This window comes from Asterias rubens, chromosome 4, assembly GCF_902459465.1.
Source record: "Asterias rubens chromosome 4, eAstRub1.3, whole genome shotgun sequence".
NCBI lineage: Eukaryota > Metazoa > Echinodermata > Asteroidea > Forcipulatida > Asteriidae > Asterias > Asterias rubens.
In genome coordinates this window covers 4,068,215-4,091,912 of record NC_047065.1, presented here as the reverse complement: position 1 = coordinate 4,091,912, position 23,698 = coordinate 4,068,215, and the positions used below count along the sequence as shown (strand labels likewise).

General features: G+C 39.3%; 2 protein-coding genes across 3 annotated transcripts; one reads left to right on the top strand and one right to left on the bottom strand.

Moving 5' to 3' along the window:
• Window positions 1–1,037: 1,037 nt before the first annotated feature.
• LOC117289682 (probable leucine--tRNA ligase, mitochondrial) lies at window positions 1,038–16,968 on the bottom strand. 2 transcript variants are annotated; one of them, XM_033770914.1, is made up of 19 exons: window positions 16,930–16,968; window positions 15,127–15,263; window positions 14,250–14,345; window positions 13,544–13,672; window positions 12,929–13,020; window positions 12,373–12,433; window positions 11,421–11,561; window positions 10,776–10,868; window positions 10,044–10,154; window positions 9,614–9,794; window positions 8,700–8,920; window positions 7,777–7,941; window positions 6,940–7,225; window positions 6,042–6,215; window positions 5,218–5,400; window positions 4,345–4,505; window positions 2,997–3,227; window positions 2,327–2,410; window positions 1,038–1,787 (listed from the first exon to the last, which is right to left on the bottom strand). In XM_033770914.1, exons 2-19 carry the CDS (start codon window positions 15,232–15,234, stop codon window positions 1,602–1,604), a joined length of 2,703 nt encoding a protein of 900 aa, XP_033626805.1. In that variant the 5' UTR covers window positions 15,235–15,263; window positions 16,930–16,968; the 3' UTR covers window positions 1,038–1,601. The 2 variants fall into 2 exon arrangements, with proteins under 2 accessions (XP_033626805.1, XP_033626806.1); XM_033770915.1 differs by lacking the exon at window positions 16,930–16,968 and adding an exon at window positions 16,583–16,642.
• Window positions 16,969–17,278: 310 nt separating this feature from the next.
• Window positions 17,279–22,228, top strand: LOC117289550 (60S ribosomal protein L13-like). Its single transcript, XM_033770701.1, has 4 exons — window positions 17,279–17,345; window positions 18,279–18,532; window positions 19,444–19,617; window positions 21,736–22,228. Exons 2-4 carry the CDS (start codon window positions 18,287–18,289, stop codon window positions 21,958–21,960), a joined length of 645 nt encoding a protein of 214 aa, XP_033626592.1. The 5' UTR covers window positions 17,279–17,345; window positions 18,279–18,286; the 3' UTR covers window positions 21,961–22,228.
• The last annotated feature ends 1,470 nt before the right edge of the window (window positions 22,229–23,698 follow it).

Sequence of the window (23,698 nt, the reverse complement as noted above, 5' to 3'; positions counted from 1 at the left end):
GAGGTCACACTAGGTACTAACACCCTAGGTACCATGTGTATAGTTCAAACCCACATGTTAACATGATGTAAGCTTTAATTAAACATCTCGTGCTATTTAATCACAATTTTACCAGACTTTTCCAAGAGCCGAATAACAGAAAAATCGGAAATCGGAAGTAGGATGAATATCATACCTGTCTGCAAAACAGGGAGCCAGTCACAAACTGTTTACATTACATAGTATTTTGGCTGGTGACCTGTTTCTGTGAAGCACGATTTTCCTTCTCTAAGCAGTTTTGTGTTCAACAACTTCATGAAATTGGGCGATAGTTTCTCAACCATCTCAACCCAGTTTTATAACCTAAACTGAGGTTGGAAAGTCTGTTAAATTATTATGAAATGAGATGTCAGAAGAAAAAAAGTTACTGTGTGAACAGGGAAACCAGACAAACATAGCAAGCTTGACAGCTCAGGAAATTAGACATGGTTTGGTAGCTACAGTGAAGAAAATAAATAAATCCTTATATTTATTTTTATTTATTTATTACTTCATTTCACTTTGAGAGTTCTTTTTAATATGAAACACAATAGCAACGTTAAAGGTAGGGTTATACATTGAAAGTTAAAAAAAATAATATCGTCTATAAAAACTCAATAGTGGTGAGAAGAACTGCAGCTGTTGGTAGTTTAAATTACTTTAAAGACACTGGACACGTTTGGTAATTGTCAAGACCAGTCTTCTCACTTGGTGTATCTCAACATATGCATAAAATAACAAACCTGTGAAAATTTGAACTCCATTGGTCATCAAAGTTGCGAGATAATAATGGAAGAAAAAAACCCTTGTCACACGAAGTTGTGTGCGTTCAGATGCTTGATTTCGGGACCTCAAAGTCTAATTCTGAGGTCTCGAAATCAAATTCAAATACTAAAAGTGGAAAATTATTTCTTTCTCGAAAAAACTACATTACTTCAGAGCGGTTTCTCACAATGTTTTCTACTATCAACAGATCTCCATTGCTTGTGATAAAGTAAGGTTTTATGCTAACAATTATTTTGAGTAATTACCAATAGCGTCCAGTGCCTTTAAAAGAGAATTCCCTTTCAATGTAATATGGTTTGGATAAGTCGCAAAACATTTGATTATATGAATCATTTCTAGGATTTCCAAGGGGATGTTTTGGCTTTCGTATGCTGCAACAAGAGATGTGGTTGTTACACGCTGTCACCTCGCTAAACATTGATGGATTTGAAGTTTCTTGTGAAAATACCATACAACAGCTAGTTTGTTGCTTTTTTTTCAACAGACAGACACTATTTTCGGCTGAAACCTTTACATGTGACCTTATGATCTTTCTGTATAATTTTCCCCATAAATAAGCACTTGGATTTTGACAAAAAATGTCCTTGAAAGTATCCAAAACATTGGCATTTCCCAACGTTGTAGCGTTGAGAAGACACCTGTAATTTTGTAATTATTTCCATAAGGACTATATCTTTTGGACAAAAAGTGACTCACAAAACTGAATTTGACTTTGGAGTCCCTCTTATTTCAATACAAAAAACTGGTGTGAATTGCTTCATTAAACTTTTGTTAAAAAATTGTTAAACAGTTCCACATCAACTGGGATCATCCAGTATAAAGTTCACAAGTGGTACTTTGGACACAAACACGACCCTTTTAATGCTTCTTTGACCTATGACCTCCTGACCTAGGTCACTGTCTAGTAACAGCCTCTGTACTTCCTTTTCATCGTGCAGTAGATGAGCTGGAACCTGGACTCTGCCTTTTGTCTGGTTATTTACCTGTAATAAAAATAAAAAAACAATCTATTAACAAAATACTCTACAGTAGTGCAATTTATTTATCACTTTGGGTACTTTTTGTACGACACAAAAAAAAAAAAAAAAAACACACAAGATTTCACTGTTCTAATAAAACTTACATGGCTTAAAAATAGCTATGGTCCAAAGATTCCCTTAAAATATTACTTGCTGAGGTGCTGTAGGTTTTGAGAAAAGAGTTCAACAATTTCACCAAAGTAATTTTGGTCTCAGTGAGACCAAAATTATTTTAGCATTCACAATGGATTTACCCGTTTCTCCTAACACATTGCTCTGTGATTTTCATTTTATGTCTCAAAAACTTGTCAAATAATGAAGCTCAACTTCTACAGGTAAATTATATTACATAATATACAATTTTATTCACAGTGAGTAGGGATTCATGGCATTGCCAAAAACTTGATCTACTAAAGGTATCAAAACCCTTTAACAGTGCAGTGTTGAAATTCATTTACAGAACTGTTTATGCTATTTATCTACAAAGTTCAATGGGTGCATACCTTCATAAGAATGTTAATATCTGCCGCTTGATCCGTTATTTCCGCTGCTTCTGTTGGCCATGACTGCAGTAGAACATCACAATCCTGGAAAGTGGCAATTGTATTGAAAGATCATACAACAAGCTTCGTTCTGACATATCTTACACACTTGTGTGATGTTTGGTTCAAAAGTTATGACCTTTTGAAAAATAGATTATGACATAGTCTGAAAAACAACCCATACTGGGGTAACAACCCGTTTAATAAAAACATCAACTATTGATGTAAAAAAGAACATGTTTTTATTCACCTTTACCAATAATAAACAAAGATTTTACTTCAGAAAATTTGAAAAAATAAGACCCTAAAGAAGCATAAAAGAACATACAAAAAATGAAAATGTAATCTTTTTTTTTCACCCTCACATCACTCAACAGTTCTCCACTGGAAAAGTGAGTTGTGCGACAAGCAACGGATTTTTGTAGAGCCTCGTCAAATATGGACCGATCCGGCCATGTCAATCAAACTGTGCGCGTTCACCCATCTCGGTCATGCGTGCGCATATATTTGGCACGCGCGGCAGAATCATGCAGAATGTCATGTCTTGCTCACGTGCGCGGTGGGCGGAGCTTAGTGGAAAGCCGGAACGGTCCATTGTTCCCCTACCACCCAAATGAAAATGTCTACCCACCCATTGATGGTCTGAGATGTGATAAGGCACCCCAGCGATCCCTCTCCAAAGCTCTGATGTAATAAGCGGTGCGGCCGGGGCAGTCATGATGCACAAAGCACACAGAGCCTTCTCGTACGCCGGGCTGTCACGTACGACGTCGTCTGGATAGTTACGTAGTGCGCTGGTTAACGTCATCAGACGTGTGATTGCAACGCTTAGCATGTAGTCTGAGGTAAACTGCTCTGTGACCTGTTATAATGAAGTCGGGAAATAATTAATAGTACTAATAATACATAGTTCTTATATAGAGCATTATCACACCCACAGGGCATCTCATAGCACTTAAAGGAACACGTTGCCTTGGATCGGGCGAGTAGGTCTATGAAAAGCGTTTGAAACCGTTTGTTATGAAATGCATATGGTAAGAAAGATCTTTTAAAAGTAGAATATACTGATCCACACAAGTATCACTCAAAATTGCACGGTTTTCATTTTACGTCGCGAACTTACAAGGTCGGCCATTTAAGGGAGTAATATTTTTGACTCCCATAAATAGCCGACCGTGTTTGTTGACGAGGTAAAATGAAAACCACGCAATTTCGAGGCATATTTGTGTAGATCATTGTATTCTACTTTTACAACATCTTTCTAGCCATATCGATTTTATAACAACAGTTTCAAACGCTTTTCATAGACCAACTCGTCCGATCCAAGGCAACGTGTTCCTTTAAGGATTTTTTCCAGCAAGGTATATGGAGCTACGTTTTTGAAGTTAAAGTTTAAAGCACCATGAATGGTTTACTAGGTGCTGTGGCCCAATATTCCGTGAACCTCAATCCATGAACACTGGGGAAAAACCCTTCTCATTACGATAAATGCACTGGATTCTACAAGAGCACTAGGCAACACACAGGACCCACGGCTTTACGTCCCATCCAAAGGACACAAGTGTCACGACCGGGATTCAAACATACACTCTACTGATCAAAAACGCAAGATTTTGAGTCCGATGTTTTAATCGGCTCGGCTATGACACACCATAATTGAGATGAGTCAATTCCTCAGTACAGAACAGATCAAATTGGCAAACTGAAACTGACCCGACTTGCAGAGTGGATCCCCTATAGTCACTTACATCTTTAAATGGCTGTATTGTTTTGTTGTGTTTTCTTGTTTTGAATTTTGTCTTCCTGTTTTACACTCAATTTTGTTGTTGTGTTTTAAGGCATTCCAATTATAAGCTTCGGCTTCTTGTGTAATGCCTCCACTTAGTAGTTTCCATGCAACAATTGTTTTGTGACCTAAAGTGCTTATTTATGTGGAATAAGTGTTTCTGAAATGAAATAAAAATGAATAAAACACTTACATCTTGAATGGCTGTCTTTCTGAGTTTCTTCAGCTTAGTCTCATAGTCAGCCATCTTCTTGTCCGTCAGTTTCTTCCCCTCGTCCTTCTTGTTTCTCAGCTCGATGAACCGTGACACCAGGGACCATAGTCTGTTCTTCCAGCGAATTATTCCAGAGACGGCTACGTGGGACAAATGAGGGAGAATGAAGAATAAAAAGTGGCTGAAGATGGAACTTAATATAATGAGAAACCGTGTTTCCATGACTCTTATCTGTTAAGCCCCTATGTGCTTATAGAAATAAAGAAAACAACAAGTTATATTTGAAATAAAATACGCCACTAAATTTTTTTATGACTTTTAAAGACACTGGACACTATTGGTAATAGTCAAAGACCATCTTCTCACTTGGTGCATCTCAACATATGCATAAAATAACAAACCTGTGAAAGTTTGAGCTCTATTGGCCGTTGGAGTTGCGAGATAACTATGAAAGAAAAAACACCCTTGTCACACGAAGTTGTGTGCTTTCAGATGCTTGATTTCGTGACCTCAAGTTCTATACTCAAGTCTCAAAATCAAGTTCGTGGAAAATTACTTCTTTCTTGTAAACTGTGTCACTTCAAAGGGAGCCGTTTCTCACAATGTTTTATACTGTCGACCTCTTCCCATTACTCATTACCAAGTAGAGTTTTATGCCAATAATTATTTTGAGTAATTACCAATAGTGTCCACTGCCTTTAAGGCAATTTCTGAATTTGTTCAACTGTGACTACTGCTCCATCACTCACAGGTTGAGGGCAAGCGCCCATATGGTCAACCAACAAAGTGACAAACGGACATTAGAAAACATCCAAGAGGACATCGACAAGAGATTCTCGAATGATTATTTACTTTCTATGTTCCATGGCATATCATGCTCCGGGGGTATACCACTCAAGATGAATAGTCTGACAGTATCTATCCCGTACTGTTTGACTGTCTCCTCTGGATCCACGCCGTTATGCTTCGATTTACTCATCTTCTCCCATTTCACAATCAGTTTCTCACCCGTACCCTGTTGCACTGGCTCCTTACCTAAAAGAAAGGCGTACACAATACACTGTGAGTCAAACCCAAGAGAGCAAAACCGTTAAATTCAATGAGTCTTGGCTAAAACCTGAAGATGTTTGATAGAAGGACTCATTCTTGTTCTTCCCTTTTTTTCTTCCTCAATTCTTTTTGCAGCCAAGGCCCCCCCCCCAGTTACCCCTGCGCACCTTTACTCTGTGTCACTATTCCACAGGGTTCTGCCTACTCCAGAGCAAGGGTGGCTAATACTCGGGGTATGAACATTTTTCGTTGCCGACCGGTGGCAGACTTGGGGTAGAGGGATCATAGTGTAAACAGACAAGCATTTTTCTCATTGCAAAAAAAAAAAAGGAAATGGCCCATCAAACTTAACTTTTTGTGCATTTTTTTATCTTTTTCAATGGCACTTTTTTGAAGAAATAAAAGAGGAAATCAGCTAAATACTTGTTGTAATCACTAAATGAGTTGGGTTGGTTCTGAAAAGAACCCTTGGTTCCAACTCGTCATTCCGATCAGTATCCTCTGATCGTCTTCTGGAAAAGAAAAAAAAAAGGAAACCAGCTGATCAGCTGAACATTTGCATGCCTGTGTAAAAAAGGCTGGCTGTTATTTTGGAACAGAGTGTGAGAAAAACCACTCTGCCTCACCATTGAAGTCCACTTCATCTGGCCTGATATACTGTCCAGTGGAAGCTACTCGGTAGCTCTGTCCCATGACTAAACCCTGGGTGAGTAGATGTGTGAAGGGCTCCTTGTGTGCCACGAGACCCTGGTCATGAAGGAAGTGATTGATGAAGCGGGCGTACAGAAGATGCATAATTGCTGTAATAATAATAATAAAAATAAGTTTTTATATAGCGCTTTTTTCACACCCGAAGGTTGCCTCAAAAAGCTACAAATTACATGTATTACCCCTGGTCATTGGGCCTTAAATCATTCCTAAAACCATCTCAGCTCTTTGCGGAGTATCAACAATGTGCAACAATTATGGGCTACTCGGCTAAATCAATCACAAGAACCATCTCTGCCCTGACAGGTACCCATTTACCCCTGGGTGGACAGAAGCAATTATTGTTAAGTGTCTTGCTCAGGGACACAAGTGTCACAACTGGGATTCAAACCCACTCTCTGCTAAACAGAATCAACAGAGCTTGAATTCGGTGCTCTTATCTACTCGGCCACGACACCCTATGGATAATGCTGTAGGATAATGCAGATAAACAAGTTAAGCCACAACCTCAAGGTTTTGGAAAAAACTAGCAACATCCTCATGCTGTTGACAACATGCATCGAAATGGCAATTTTTGATGCCATTTGTTGGCATACAAAAGCAGTTATACGCAATGGAGCTTCCACAAACGATGAAAACAAAAGGCGATGATATTTCGCGAAGATTTCTGAAAAGCACTGGAGAAGGGTATTCAAAATGAAAAGGAACTTAAGTAGGAAACGGAACTTTGCATGGTGAAAATACGATATGGAAAGGTTTGCGGTAACACCATGTAATGACTATCTCTAAATGGAACTTAGACCTTAACTACCATACCATGTTCTTTCCCTCCTATGTACAAATCCACAGGCATCAACCAGTTTGCCACGCTCCTCCCAAACGCAGCCTCCGTGTTCCTCGGATCGGTGTACCTCAAAAAGTACCACGAGGAGTCGACGAACGTGTCCATTGTATCCGTCTCCCTCGTGGCCGAACCACCGCACTGCGGGCACTCAACGTTAATCCAGTCTGTGGCGTCGACCAGTGGGGACATTCCTTTTCCAGTGAGGGTATCTAGCTTGGGTAGAACTACTGGTAGATCTTCCTCTGGAACTGGAACGGTCTGTGTAGTGTAAAATATATTTGTATGAGAAAATTACAAACATGCAAGTTATGTTGTCTGTTTTATCACAGTAATATTTTGATTCATCGTTAAACAAACTGACTAGAGTTGGACTCGAACCAACAAGTGATCTAGCCTTGTTATCTAATTAATATTTAATCCAAGGGAGAGACTCTTATGCCGTGTCTTGTGGCCGAGCAGATAAGAACAACGGACTCGAGCGCTGGTGTCTCTGATCAGCAGAGTGTGGGTTCGAATCTTGGTTATGAAAATTGTGTCCTTGAGCAAGATGCTTTAACAAAATTGCTTTGTCATTTTGTCTATATCAATCACAAGAACCATCTCTGCCCTCACAGGTACCCATTTACCCCTGGGTGGAGATGAATATGTGTCTTTCTTGCTCAGGGACACAAGTGTCACGACCAGGATTTAAACCCACACTCTGCTGAACAGAGCTTGGGTTCGGTGTTCTTATCCACTTGGCCAAATACAGGACTAAAACAATCAAACGGTTAAAAAAAAGGGTGTACTTCGCCTTTAGGTCCCCTTACCTTACATTGTGGGCAGTTGATCATAGGTATCGGAGTTCCCCAGTAACGCTGCCTCGATATCAACCAATCAAACTGTCTGGGGCTGGTCATGTGACCTCCTACATTCAGATCCCTTGCATGTTGCATTATTGAGTCTTTAGCCTCGTCTACTCCGAGCCCGGTGAACTGCAGAGAAATATGGATGGTGTCAATTTCCTGGGACAGTGAGTGTCTCTTTTTACACAATGACGAGTTTGTATCAACTTCATATAAAAATACCAAATGTATTTCAACCTGAACAATGAACATAGAATGGATGGCTTTTATACCATATATCGTTCCTCTTTTGTGATTTTTAAGATTTTTTTTTCATCTCCCCTGTATTTTTTTTGGATGGTTGTAAATATCAAGTATCTATGTCTCTGTGTAGTTTTGTCCCGTTAATATTTTTATACCTGTAGTTTATGTTTATATTTATTTCTTAAAATTCTGTGTTTTTTTATCAGTGATGCACACTGGAAGGCAATTTTTTATGTTTTTAAACATGATGTGAATAATAAATTGAACTGAATTGTATTGAATTTCAGGTTCTGAAATGTGCAAGCTAGTGTATAGAGGTGTCACGCACAAATTGCGGCTGCTATGCAAAATGAACAACAGTTTTTTATTTACACCTCGAATCAAACTGTATGGCAAAATGATCATCGCGTTACAAGCGTGTATGGCAAAATGGCAAGATGGCAGCGCACATAGACCATTCTACGTGTTTTCATTGGTCAATGTGACGCTTACTGTATGGCAAAATAATTTGCCATACATGCGTAAAAAAAATGGTGTATGCGCATCCACAAAAATGGTCTCACAACAAAACCACACGCACAACGACACACTCAGCATTCTCCGGTTTCTATTTCTATGGGATGGCCTCATGTCTCTTCTTTTACCTGGTCAGAGTTGATAAGTCTAGTTCCCTGACTCTTCAGGTCGAGCACCACCTCATATGAGATCCCATTCAGTGCTGCAAACTCCTGATCCTCTTCACAGGAGGAGCAAGGGATACCAAGTCTGGACTCCACATTCTCTTGGAATGGGATCCGACTGGAGGTGAAGATTGGAATGAGCTTTTTGCTGAGGGGATGGAGGGCCTTCACACCGAGGTTGACATCTAGGTAAAAGAGTAAATAATATATTTAGTTTTATTGATAACAATTGTCTTTTTGTTATGCCCAATCCTTCATTAATCCTTCAAGATAGGGTCATACTTTGGTACCGAACCTGAAATAAAATGGTGTAATTTTGTCTGAAAATTAACTTGTCATAATGAGCATCCTGCAAATTGCTTTCATCTCGAAAGGCCCATGATGAAAATTAATAAAATATTAAAAAATTAATGCATGAATCGTTTCTCAGATTTCTAAAGGGTTGTTTGTCTGTTCAAGAATGCTGTGGCCAGGTATGCGGTCGGTACCCGCTTTCTGCGTGCTCATTGTTGATTAATTAGATATTCGTGTGAAAATGCTGACAGTTTTCTCAGCACTTCTAAGGGGCACTTCTACGAGGAAAATGTCAATCAAAAGTACACGGCACCACGGCAGTTGCTATGGGTGCCGTGGGTTAATTTGATGCCTGCACAGCCCGCTCGTCCCTGTGGCATTTTGCCGCCACTGACAAACCAGAAGGAAGTCAAATCCCATCCTCGTCGCAAAAATGTGGTGTTCAGGCTTAACCACCAAGACACTGGAAAGACTGATTTATCTGTTTCATGATTTGTTTATCCTCACTGATCAGCCATCTTGGACTGGAATAGAAACTAAGCAGTTATAATCAATAGAGGGCAGTATAAAAACTTAGTCCCTACCAATCTGCTGGGAGTCCATTTCCTTTAACTTCTGCTGCACCTCCGAGGACAGACACTGGAGGAATTCCTTCTTCTTAAGAAGCAGATGAGTCGGAGCCAGGATGATGTGAGAGGCGCCGTAGATGAGCTCAGGGTAAGAGGTGTGGACAGGAAGCTCAAGGTCAATGTCAGTACTTGCGACCTGTGGATGAATGAAAAGGTGAGAAACTAGAATTAGCCGTTGCAAACTGCTTACCAACCAAAAGAACCTAATGGTGTAAATGCAGAAATTAGGTAGTTGCCAGGCAGCCAGCGAAAGATAAATGGGGAAGAGAAGCATTGTGAAAAATAAAAACTGTTCGACACCACTCTGCAATTTTCTTCTTCGTTAAATTAAATTGATACTCTCTTTGCACAGCAAAATGTCTTAAAGAACAGAGATTCTTTTTACCTGAAGTGTGAAATGGAACGCACACCCACTGCAGTCCCCAATCCAGTTGGCCTGCATGCTCTTCACGCCGTGCGACCAGTGAGGCAACTCGGCCAGTCCATCCAAGAGAGACTGAAAGACAACAAGGGGTTAAAATTGTTTCCAAACAAACAAAACAAACAAACCAACATTTAATTGATAGATAAAGAACAGACACTAAAGAATGCATAGGAACAGTGGTTTAAGTGTAACAAAGACCGACCACAACAACAAGAATTTGGGGTTGCCAGTAAAGTAACTCAGTCCAGTCCATCGAAGAGAGACTGGAGACAAGAAAAAAATCAAATTGTTTACTGATTTGGGGTTGAACAAAGAAAAAATTACTAGAGACCACACCCAAATTACGATAAAACCTGGGAAGCGGCAGCAAGGGGATCACCTTAAGGGGATGCAACTTTATGTTTCAAATATCAATTAATAAACCACAGGGAAAACTGACTGGATAAATTTTAAATGATTTGGGGTTGAACAAAGACAAAATTACAAGAGCGAGATTTGAACCACCGACCTCATGCCGGCGCTCTACCAACTGATCTATCTAGCCCTATAATGTTGATCTCCTCCCCATTTTGTCAGTATTTTTGTTCTGGGTGCAAGAAAGAAGCCATACAACCTGTAAACTGCTGTAGAGTTGATTTCACAAAAAAGTCTTAACTTAGAACTAATATTCGTAATAAATGAATAATTTGATACCTTTGAGTAGTGAGTCATCTTCAGGAACCATTGTTTGAGGAGCTTCTGTTCCACCACAGCGCCAGATCTCCAGGAGCAACCATTCTCATCAACCTTCATGAAGACACCAATAGGAAAGGGAAAGTGGAGAGTCGTCATGCACCTCGGGCCAGCCCCAAAAGACCCTTTCCACAAACAGGGCACTTGGGGCTGACACGGGTGAGCCCCTGAAAAGAAGTCAAAGCTATACGAACATACCGGGGGGCAGATCGGGGTTGACCCGAGGAAGCTAATCGAACGCACCCAATGTGTCTTTGATCAAAATAGCCATATTTTAGTAGGGGCAGTTAGGTTTGCCCCAGTGGTTTCTGTCCCTGCCTTTCACTTCTGTGGACCTCAGTTATATACTCGGACCGGAGCCTTGCATTTGGATTGGGTTTTTCAGTCCCAACTCGACTGAGTGGGTTCCACTACATGGGTTTTACTCCCACATTTAACTAAAACTGTAATTTCGTCATTGTCTAAAAAAAGTTGGTGTGATGTTTCAATTAAGATGCTTTGCCGACTATGTAACTCAGACTCGGGTGATTGCTTGAACTAAAGACCAACCAAACTCATCCCTCCCTATCCGAACCAAACCACGAGAAAGTTTTCTTCTAATCATACCTGTTCTTTAGCGAGTACCGTGTGGTCGACTGGATCCCAGTTGACAAACGATTCTTTCTGATACGCTAGTCCTGCCTTGTACAGTTTGACAAAGAGGTCCTGGGTCCAATGGTAGTAGTCTGAGCTGCATGTAAATACCTCCTGAAATAAAAGGGAACTTGGGCTTATAAAAAGGCACTGTGTTTCTGTACTCTTGGACTGGTAAAACAATAGACCAGATGAGATAATAAACAACTTCTAAAAGATAATAATAGTAATAATAATAATTATAATAATAACCGTATTCATAACGTGCCACAGGTATTTTACTGCAAGGTGAGTGGGACGAAGTTTGAATTATTAGATCTAATGGTTTATAAGTTGCTGTGGTGCAATATGCTGCCAATCCAGCCAGGAACACCGTGGCGAACCCCTTCTCTTTTCTATATGTGCACTGTGTGTTCTTTTACATGCGTTTACACAACACAATGGGACCAACGGCTTTACGTCCCATCCGAAGGACGAAGCAATGGCTAAGTGTCTTGCTTAAGGACACAAGTGTCACAGCTGGGGCTTCGAACCCACACTCTGCTGATCAGAAACACCAGAGTTCGGTGCTCTTAACCGTTCGGCCACGACACTTCCACGATCCAATAACAACTGATATAAAATGAGACATGGACGAAGCAGCGACGAACCCAGGGTAAAGGTTTAGGATGTACAAGAGCTGCACTATTTTTTTCTAGGAGGACTCTTCTGGCCTGTTAAACTTGTAGCTTCCATTTTGTTAACAAGCCCGACGGATGAAGCAATGATGTCTTGCTTACAGACACAAGTGTTAGGACTGGGACTTGAACCCACACTCTACTGATCAGAAACACCAAAGCTTGATGGAGTCCAGTGCACTTGTCTGCTCAGCCAAGACACACAAATGTGTCTCCTGTTCAAAAACGCATTTAGTAAGTCTGCTTACCCTATCCCAGTTGAAGCACATACTCAGGTCTTTCAGCTGCCGTTTCATGTACGCAATGTTACTGCAAAAGCAAATTAAGAAGAAAAACACAAGCCATTAATCAGATGGGTCAAATGAGAGACACAGAATAGTTGTGGTGACAATGAGGCAAACAAGATGGCAATAATTTCACCATAAAAATTGCTTTGGATGTCCTTCTGCAAAATTTTGTTTTATTTATTTTTCAGACGGGAAAAGAAAACCCAATCCACAGGGTGCTAGCTAGGTGGAAGGCGAGGCAAGGTACCACAATGCCAACCTGACTGCCCATTGTATCAGTGATTGCTACATGTATTTGTTTTTCTTATTATTTAAGTCAATGTAAAATAAAAAAGGAGAAGAACAAAAATTGGCTAGAAAGGAAAAGCAGGGGTGGGTTTCACAAGAGTTAAGTCTTATCTCGAGTTAGCACGAGTTACTCGTCCTCACTTAGGACTACCCGTAAGTTTTTAATAACTCCTAAGACTAGTTCTAAGTTCTTTGTGAAATCGATCCGAGTCAGGTTATTTTTAGATACCTGTAGGTCCAGTCGTCTGGTTTGAGTTTTCTTTCAATAGCGGCATTCTCGGCTGGCAAACCAAAGGAATCCCAACCCATAGGGTGTAGCACCTATGGCCAACAGGAAAACAAAAAACATGATCTTATAAAAGTACTTTAAGGCACTGGACACCTTCGGTAATTGTCAAAGATCAGTCTTCTCAACATATGTGTGTATCTCAACATATGCATAAAGTAACAAACATGTGAAAATTGAACCCAATTGGTCATCGAAAGTGCGAGAGAATAATGGAAGAAAAAACACCCTTGTCGCACAAGTTGTGTGCTTTCAGATGCTTGAATTTGAGAAACAAAATCAATTCCAATATTTTAATGAGAAATTACTTCTCACTCAAAAACTATGTTACTTCAGAGGGAGCCTTTACTCACAATGTTTTATACTAGCAACAGTTTTCCATTGCTTGTTACCACGTAAGATTTTATGCTAACAATTATTTTTAAAAGCAATTATCCTTTGGAGTGCCTTCTGGCTACTGATCGCAGTCATTTATTATTGCCCACATGACAGATGGCCAGAATAAATGTTTTATCTTTGTTTGTGTTAAAAAAAGAAAATTCAAGAGAGAGCTATTACCTGTTTGCCATTCATTCGATGGTAGTGTGCAATGGTGTCACTGATGGTGTAGACTCGTACATGGCCCATATGGAGTTTCCCAGAGGGGTAGGGAAACATATTAAGCACATAAAACTTGGGTCTCTTGTCCTGAAACATAAGGAGGGTGAGAGAGAAATCATCAGTCGGAGTTGGGTTGATGATGCCTTCTGTTTATTTATTTATTTAAACCATATTACACAGGTTCACCAGGGCGCAATTTCATGGCTCTGCTTACCGCCAAATTCTGCGCTAGCTATGTGAGCGAAGAATGCCTCGTATTGTGGAGTACGCACACGTACAGGCCGAAAGTCGCTAAACCCATCAAGAATTCCTTGCTTCTGCAAGTGCCGAATCCTTGCTTACGGTAAGCAGAGCCATGAAACTTGTCCCAGAGTTATTCCTTTGAGATCATGCACAATGTTCAGCTTGTAAACATATTGCCCTAAAATTTGGATGTAATAATCGATACCAGCTGTTGCGTTTATTTCTGCCTAATCGTGAAAGTCTTCACCAAGTACCTCGAGCAGACTGACCTCGAGATGCACCAAAAAACTTTTGTTTTCCTTTTTTCTGCCCTTTCATCAAACCTAACAAATCTGTAAGGACTACAAACACCATTTGGTTTCCTTTGACATTTTCAGGGAAGTACATAAGTATTTAAAAGGGAGAAAAATACAAGCTGTACCTCTTGATTTATAGTCTGATTTGCAGTGTAGAGTTCTAGCTGTTCCTTCCAGTACGACTCCACCTCATGGCGGGTGTCTACAGATAAGTCTGTCACCTGTGTATGGGTGTAACCAAATAGAAATTCCTTATCACTTAGAAAGTAATGTGGTTATTATATCTAAAAAGATAACCGTTTTATGGCCCCAAATTTGAATCTGAGAACATTCTGCGGAACGCTTCTCAGATTGTGTATTACTGTACTATCAGGGATTATTCGTCCTGCATGGTTATATTTACTCCGATATCTCAAAAACGTGACAACCTTTTGAAATAAAATTTTATTGTGTACATCTACATTTAATCGAATGGTTCCAAAAACCAAAGGTACACTATGCCTTTAACATCTTTTTGATTGTTGCAGTTGCAGTGCCCACTGCTAAAATAGAGGATTCAAACTGCCTCTAGCTACTAGGCAATCTGGAAGAAAAATATTATATTATGGGGTCTTCAAAGCACTGGACACATTGAAAAATGTCAAAGACCAGTATTCTCAATTGGTCATCGAATTTGCAAGAGAATAACAAAAGAAAAACACACACTTGTTGCATTACTTTGTGTGCTTTTCAGATGAATAAGAGAAGGCTTCAGCTGAAGTCTTTTATTATTGAGTAAGAAATTAACTCTTTCTCAAAAAGTACATCACTTCAGAGAGAGCCGTTTCTCACAATGTTTCTTACTATACTGTCAACAACTCTATATTCCTCGTTATCAGGTAAGTTTTAATGCTAACAATTTTGTTGAGTATTTAACAGTAGTGTCCAGTGCCTTTAAAGGCAAAGGCGTAAACAATTTCTCCCATTAAAAAATGTCAGTGTATGTATATTTGGTGTCCTTACCCACTTTCCAGTTTTGCTGTACAAACATCTCGCAAGTTTCTTCCACAGGTTTTGATGGCAAGAATTCAGATTTAGTGGCCTCACCAAACAGCTGTAGCGAAGCGCCATTTCACCTCACTGATGATACTGCAGCTCAACTGTATTTATAATAATAATAAACATACTAATAATAATAATAATAATAATAATAATAATAATAATAATAAACATTTTTTATATAGCGCTTTATCAACGCGAAGGGTGGCAGAAAGCGCTTAAACATTCAGTATTTTCTGCCAGGTAATTATCAGATCTACTCCTTTTACATAGCAATATGTAATGGTTTGCAAGGTGAGACTCACGCTCTAAGGGTCTGTCTCACGCACCGCAACCATTTTCTCACGCATTTGGGCCAGACCGGGAAAAAAATCTTCAGATTGCACGCAGTTTTTCAGAATTATCAACCTGAGCGGGCAAGCAAAAAGAGCGCAAATTTGAAGATTGCGCAAGCTTTTTGCTCTCTCAGAAGATTCAGCCGTCAATGCGTCAATTCGGCTGAGCACAAAATATGAATTGAGCACAAGTTTGTCCCGATTTCTTAGCAAATTTGTTGAATGTGTTCCATGAGCATAGACTCTAAAGGCAGACGTCGTGAGCGGAGAATTTTGGACATCATTTCCAGAAATTTATCTTTTTGAGGGAAATAATCTGACACAATCGTACCTCCACATTAACCGGAAACATCTCCTGTGTACCTCGATTGAGTTCTAAGTATACTGAAGAGGTTTTTAATGCATTTTGAAACACTTTTCTCCACAAATAATTCCATGAAAAAAGAAAAAAACTTATTTTATTTTTTTCCCGCGCGAGTTGACCTAGATTTTTTTTCTCGGGCGGTGAGTCCGTTATCCGAGTAAAAAAAAGTGGTTGAAAAATCTCACGCATAGCTGGCCTCTGAACTTGGCATCTCTGCTCTTGCGCAATATGCTGGCTGCCAATCTAGCCAGGAACACCAGGTGAACCCCTTCTCTTTTTGACATTTAAGTGCACTGAGTTCTTTAATTAAATTAACGTGCGTTACACAACAAACAGGACCAACGGCTTAACGTTCCACCTGGAGGACGAGGCAAGGTTAAGTGTCTTGCTTAAAAGCCTTAAGCCTAAGGACACAACACAAGCAAGTGTCACGACGTGAACTTGAATACGACTCTGTTGATCAGGAACACCAGAGTTTGAGTTCGGTGCTCTAAGTTTTATATAACCACTCCGACTCGGCCATGACATTTCCACAGTGTAAAAAAACCTGGATATTTCATTTTTCAACAAGGCAACACTGCATCTATATGCTCAAGTCACACAGCATGCGCAGAACATTGTATGATTGGGCGATTACGGTAAGGGGAGAATAAATGGCAATTAGCACAGAATTTGGCGGTAACTGGGGAGCCATGAAATTTGGCCCAGGAAAATCTCTGACCATGGACTCTGGAGGAAGAAAATGCTCTGACAAAGCAGACCAAGCCAGTCCCACTCCCAGTCTCACCGCTTGTTGTCTTCAGTTCACTTTCAACGTTGTTGTTTGTTTTGTTTGTTGATTTGATTGATTGACATGATTGATGTTCAACAATTCCGCAATTTCAATTCAATTCAATCTTTAAAACCCCAACAATCAATCTTCAAGAAGGAAATATCTCGTTTTTAGGTAAAATGATTTCATCACAAATGAGAAAGGTAGTTGCAGGATATTTCAACATAATATTTAGACCGAACCCTAACCCTAAATTTAGTAAATCTAGATAGATTAATCATAAAAATGTTCTTTACCGTTTCATTTTTCATATGGGCGCCGCCATTCTGTACTCGTTCCAACATTCTTTTTAAGTCCTTATTCATACTCTAGTTACGGAATAAATACATCAACAAAACAACTTAAATAAACATTTATTTTAATATGTGTGTAATTTCTATTTGTATCTTTTGTTTTCTGAAATGAAAACAATATTTTGTGATATTTAAATTACAGAAGTAGTGAACGAGACTTAACTTTCCATTTGTGAACCTTCGTTTACAATATTCGACCCCATGTATTTAATGCACAATAAAAGAACTTTGCAAACGAGGTTGACAATCTCGGTCTGCTTTAGTCTGGTCCCCTTGTAAACGTTATTAGAATGTTACCGTTAAACACGTGTACGCATTCCAGTTTTCAGACGTTCTCTTCGTGGGGTAAAAATCCCTTGGTAAGTTGTTACAATTTATACCTGTGTTAAAATCCACTCTTTTATAAAGCCATCGGTCTTCGGAGAACAAAAATAATCACATAAATTACTTTAATGTGAATCCTACATTTGTATGTGTGTAATATTTTGTGTAAATTTTCCTTAATAAGTGATTTATGTAAAAAATACCACGTTACTTGTTTTAAAAAAAAGTCCATTTAAATGTACATGCGTGTGCATATTTTTACGAAGAGGCACACGAAAGTCAATGTTGGTGAGTTTTGTGTGCCTATACGAAAATTTAGCCCCATAAATAGTGTCAATACGCTGGACTCCCTTCGCTTCTTGTCCCTAGTAAAGTAGTGTGTTATATGCCCAACTTTCAGGAGGTGAAACAATTTTTTTGAACAGAAAAAGTAAACCAAACAAAATGAGATTGAGAAAAACCCTACATTTTGATGATTTCTGTTTATTGATTTGAACTTTGAAGGAAAACTTCCCGAAAAGTTTCCGTATGGCGCCACCACTTTTTCATTCGCTATGAAATATTATAGTATCTAGTTTACCTCACAGTGAGATATCCCTTTTTGTAAAAATGAGTGAAAAAGTGATGGAGCCATACGGAAAGTTATCAAATAATTTCTACCAAAAGGAATATCTCGTGTCAAATGAACAAGTGGTGGCAGGAGACGGAAAATATCTTATTTGTAATCGCTAACCTGTCAAAAAGTTGATGCAAAAATTCTCAGGCTCTTGACTTGAGTTTGCTCAAAATGTCCTTCCAAAAGATGGATTGTGGCCATTTTGGATTGCTATCTCAGCTTTGGTTTTGTGATCATCTTGTGATGTAATGAGTCACACTCAAAATAACATCTTTCACATCAGGCATTTACAAAAACAGATTATTCCAGAAATAACTTTGTTTCTCTTGTTTTTACTCACCAATTTCTGAAGGTTTCAAGATGACCAAGAGACGCAATGGGGTAATTCCCAATGTTCACTTCCACAAAAACTGGCAGGAGCGTGTGAAGACATGGTTCGACCAGCCTATGCGCAAGCGCCGTCGACGAAAGCTTCGTGTCAAGAAGGCCCTTAAGATTGCCCCACGCCCTGTGGCTGGCCCAATCCGCCCAGTTGTGCGATGCCCAACCTTCAAGTACCACACCAAAGTTCGTGGTGGACGAGGCTTCTCCCTTGAAGAGCTGAAGGTACTCAATTTGTTAACAGTTGTACGTCCTACTAAATGTCCAGAATGCCGGCAACAAGTTTCAAATGCCTTAAAAACGGCCAATAAACCAGGGATTTTTTGTGTAAAACAATATGTGCTATGTCAAATTAACAGAAATACAATGGCATAACTTCCCGAAAAGTCATAATTTTTAACCAGAAAATAAAAACCGAATTTACACGAGGTGCGGTCGGATGCCATCTTGGCTTTAAAAAAAATCTGGACTTGTTGTAGGCGTTGCGGGCTTTTGGCTAGACCGCTTGTGTCAATAATAACATTGGGCTTCATGCTCGCAAGTTCAGAGTTCAGGTTTTTTCTCAACAACCTATCGCATCCCTGTTATTATAACTGATCAGTTTTGTAGCCACAGTGGGTGGTGCTGGGCGGGCCTGCCCAGGATTCGCATTTTTTGCCCAGCACTCTGAGGAAAATACTATGTGCCGCCCAGCACAGATTTCAAATACTGTCCACTTTGCATTGATCTGAGACACAGCTAATGAATGATGAGGAGCATCAAATGTCACAGAGAAAGAACACATTCAAAAGATCATTCTACTTATTGCCTGGCCCCGTAACATGAACAGTGTGGAAACCTTGCCCCACTTCAGCAATAATGGCCACAATTAAACACAAATAATTGTGTTGATCCCCTTGCCCTTGGTAGACTTCCCAAAAAAAATGATTAATTGCCCACCACTAAAACTGGTCTAGCTACAACACTAACTGATCAAAAGAAAAAAATTTTCCTGGTTTGTCCAGTCAAAACTACAGATTGCAAAAAAGCTTGTTTAGCTTTTCCATTTGATTAGAAAAGCAAAAGAATTCTTTAAAATCAACACTTTGTTATGAAATCAACCAAATTAGTTATTTTAAACTAATTCAATTTTACAGGCTGCTGGCATCTTCAAGAGGTACGCCCCAACCATCGGCATCTCCGTTGACCACAGAAGGAAAAACCGCTCAGTCGAGGGTCTCCAGGCAAATGTTCAGCGCCTGAAGGAGTACCGCTCTAAGCTCATCCTCTTCCCCAAGAAGGCTAGCCTTCCCAAGAAGGGAGACAGCGAGGTAGGGTTAAGATTCACCTTTCCAGAGGGGATATATCTTGGTTATTTTTGAGATAAAATATGCATTCAAGGAGTGTCTCAAAAGTTGGTAGGAATGCTGATCTTGCAGTTGAATTAGATAACTTGTATTCCAATGCGTTCTCATTTATTGTTCCGTTAGACTCTAGGTAAGCTTGGGCAGTTTTTGATTTTGGTGTCCACTGTATTATACCAATTGTTCAATAACGAGAGCCGTTTTTAGAGAAGTCAGAAATCCAAGTATTACCAAATACCAAGATGGCACCACAGTATTTGGTATTACCAGGATTTCTGACTTGGCTTCTGGTATTTAACAATTGCCGCTGATCTTTGACTACTTTACTGAATAACAGCTAAGCATAACTTGTGTAGGATTGCTCTTTACTTCTGCACAGTGATACGGCCCAGCGGAATGTTTTGGTGGGCCAATGCAAGGAATGATTTCGTCCATTAATTTTGCTAAGCAACATTTTAAGACTGGTCATGTTTTGTGCACATTGAATGCCTATACTGAGTAGCAGATGATGATTTGTGAGTTGCAACTGACACAATTTGTGTAGCGTTTTGCTCTGCTATACAAGGGAAGTCGTTTACTGCAACGCATTGCCGGCGTGAGCTCTTTCACGCCCTAGAAATTCTAGAATATATCCAACTTTTGAGACGCTCCCTTGCCCTACATAAAACATAACAGATGATTGTCAACTGTATATTCTCTTTCTAAACACATTGTTTCATGCTGTTTGTGTCTTTTTAAATGTTGCAAGGTTCAGTCATTTCTGTTTTAATTGCAAAGTGAACTTTAATTCATATATTGTTTTTTCTTAATTTTTCATAAATTGTGCAACACATAAATCAAATTTTCTTTTGTGTTTTCTGTTGTATCGTTTATGCTAAAAATTGTTTTCTTCTACTCCTCTCAGCAAAGCCTCTTATACATGTAGCCTAGTATATGCACATGTATCTTTTGTGTTTCTGTGCTGTGCTAGTCTTTTAAAATTAAGTCTTTCCAAAGAATATTTAATGTTGTAAAGCTCCTGGAGGTTGGATCAGCATTGAGGCGATTACAAAATAATAATTTCATGCATTTCCACAGAAGGAAATTCCTTCATGGTTTCTATTTTCATAAGTTTTAAGGCTTGATTCATTCACAGTACCTTTGCTTTTTAACTATTTATGTATTTTCTTGTTTGTGTGTTTAAGACTATTTGTCACACTACCTTGTACTAGTTTTTTCTTGCAAGTGGGGGAATTCTTACAATTTTGGAGGTGCCTTGTGGTGTGTTGTGGCCGAGCAGTCAAGCAAACTGCACTCAAATATTGGTGTTTCTGATCAGCAAAAGCTATGGTTTTAGTCCTGGGCCCAATTTCGTGGAGCTGATTCTGAAAATATCGCTGAACAATTTTCACTATCTGCTTAGCAGAAATGAGCATGATACCAGTCATAAATTTTACTTGTGGCATGGTTGGTAGTTAGCTGTTGACCTTATTCTTGTAACCGTAATTCTTTTGTGCTAAATAGCAGCTCTATGACACTGGGTCCTGGTCTTGACACTTGTGCTTTGAATCAGACACTTGACCATTATTGCTCTGCTGTGGGATGGGTTGTAAAGCTGTAGGTCATGTGTGTTGTGTAATGTACGGACCAGTGCACTTAGTGTTTTAAAATGTTTTAATTAACACCCTTGTTGACATGTTCTAACTTGTAGCTTTTAATTATTGAAAATGCAGGTTTCCATGTCTGCTTTTAAATTTGCTTTGTCTTTTTCATTGTGTAGTTTTCTTAAGTAGGTTTTCCGCAGAAATGCCTTCATGATAATTTTTTTTATAGACTTGTCAGGGATTATATTTTTGAGTTAACCCAACCTCAAGACAACTTACAAAAACAAAAACAAATACGATCATTAATTGGCAGGTTACAATTTAATTTAGGTTGTTTGCATATAGCAAAATATTTCGATAGAACAGATGCACACTGAATGGTAATATTGAGAAGCAAATGATTATTTTTGAGTAGCAACTGATACATTTTGCGTAGCATTTTGCTCTGCTGTTCATGGGAAATTGTTCACTGATTGACTATATTGGTTGTTTCTGTCCTCAGGAGGCCGAGCTGAAGCTGGCCAAGCAGCTGGAGGGTCCCATCATGCCGATCAGGAACGTCTTCAAGAAGGAGCAAGCCCGCGTCATCACCGACGAGGAGAAGAAGCACAGCGTGTTCCAGGCCCTCCGCATGGGGCGCAGCAACGCCAGGCTGTTCGGTATCCGTGCCAAGAGACGACGCGAGAAGGAAGAGGAGGAACGCGAGAAGGCTACGAGGAAGAAGTAAACAAAGTCTTCATAGCTACTATCATCTTTATCTGCGTTATCATCTTTTATCAGCCACAGGGAAGACCAGACATAATTGTGTTTTTAAGGCCATGCTCAAAGTTTTCTCTTTGGTGAAGGTTTTGTTTGAGGGTAATTTTACAATACCTAAATCTACATTTAAAGCTGCTCATTTTGGGCATGGCCATTCTATACAGCAATTAAGCCATTGTGTATATTATTCGGTGGAAAGGAATAAAATCAAAACCCCGGAAAGCTAAGAAGCTAAATATTTGGTGTGATCTTGGTTTTCTTTTCAGAGTCGCGTGTTATGGAAGATGGTTGTTTCAGGATTTATTTTTATATGAACATGTACCAAAACAGATTGGTTTATAACTACATAAAGTCTAAGTATCTAGAATCGGGCCTGAATTTCTTTAAAGAAGCGAAACTACCCTCACAATTATGACTGAATTGGGCCTGACTTTCTTGAAAGAGGCGAAACTGCCATCACATTAATGACCAAACGTGTATTGTAATGATGTAGAGTCTATAAATTCAAGGAGCTTCACTCACCAGGAGAGAATTACTAATACATTTACAGGATTTTTCTTTAGCACACTATCATCCATGGGTGTAATGTACCCATACTGAGAATTATTGGCACTTGGCATTTGTGAAATGTCAACAAAACGATCTACTTATTGGTAATGTACCAGCTGGACATGTGATGAATATCCACTTCATAGCTGATTGTATGTACGTGTACATTGTATGTTACATTCTGCGTACATGTACTTTGCATTTTGCTGCAGATAAAAGTTGAGGGGTACCATGGGCCCTTTGGGGGGGGGATTAAACATTAATCTACTTTCAAGACACATAAATGACTTCTCAAACTCAAAATTTATTGACATCGTCTATCATTTTTATTTATGCATCTGGATTCGTGATAACGTGCACACCACTCTGTGAACATTGGAGACCCAACATGTGTTGAACAATATAAAAAACAAATGCACCTAAACTGCTATACGTTTATTGTGGATTGAAAACCAATAGAACTTGGATTTCCAACGCACCATAAAATTGCAACAATTGCACGTCTAAATTCTGGTCAACGGGAAAGCAGGAAAGATTGCCCCAGAACTGTTGCTAATCCATTCTAAACAAAGATTCCTAACCCAACTGGAAATTAGTGTGCCCATCGGTCAACGAAATGCAACTTCGAACTAAAAACAAAATATGCATTTTTTCCATAGTAGGTGCACACTTTTTGCCGGTCTCCATTTGACCTCTGTTTTAATTAACTTTTACGAGACAGTCGTACCTTCACAATATAATGATTTCATTAAAAAATGTGCACACTTAAGGCGTGTTACAAAAATCCTATTCATTTGTGATGTATTGGGCAGGTATAAACAAACGCAGTGTTTCAAATCAAGTCATACGGTGTTTATATCTCATCAAACCTCACACGGACATGGAGACATTTATAGGTCCAGAGTTTGTCCTTAGAGGGACACGTTGCCTTGGATCGGGCGAGTTGGTCTATGAAAAGCGTTTGAAACCGTTTGTTATAAAATGCATATTGTTAGAAAGATGTTTAAAAAGTACATTAATGATCCACACAAATATGCCTCGAAATCGCATGATTTTCACGGCCGGCCATTTTATGATGTCAAAAACGTCACTTCACAAAATGGCGTGCCGTGTTTGTTCACGACGTATAAGGAAAACCGTGCAATTTCGAGGTTCTA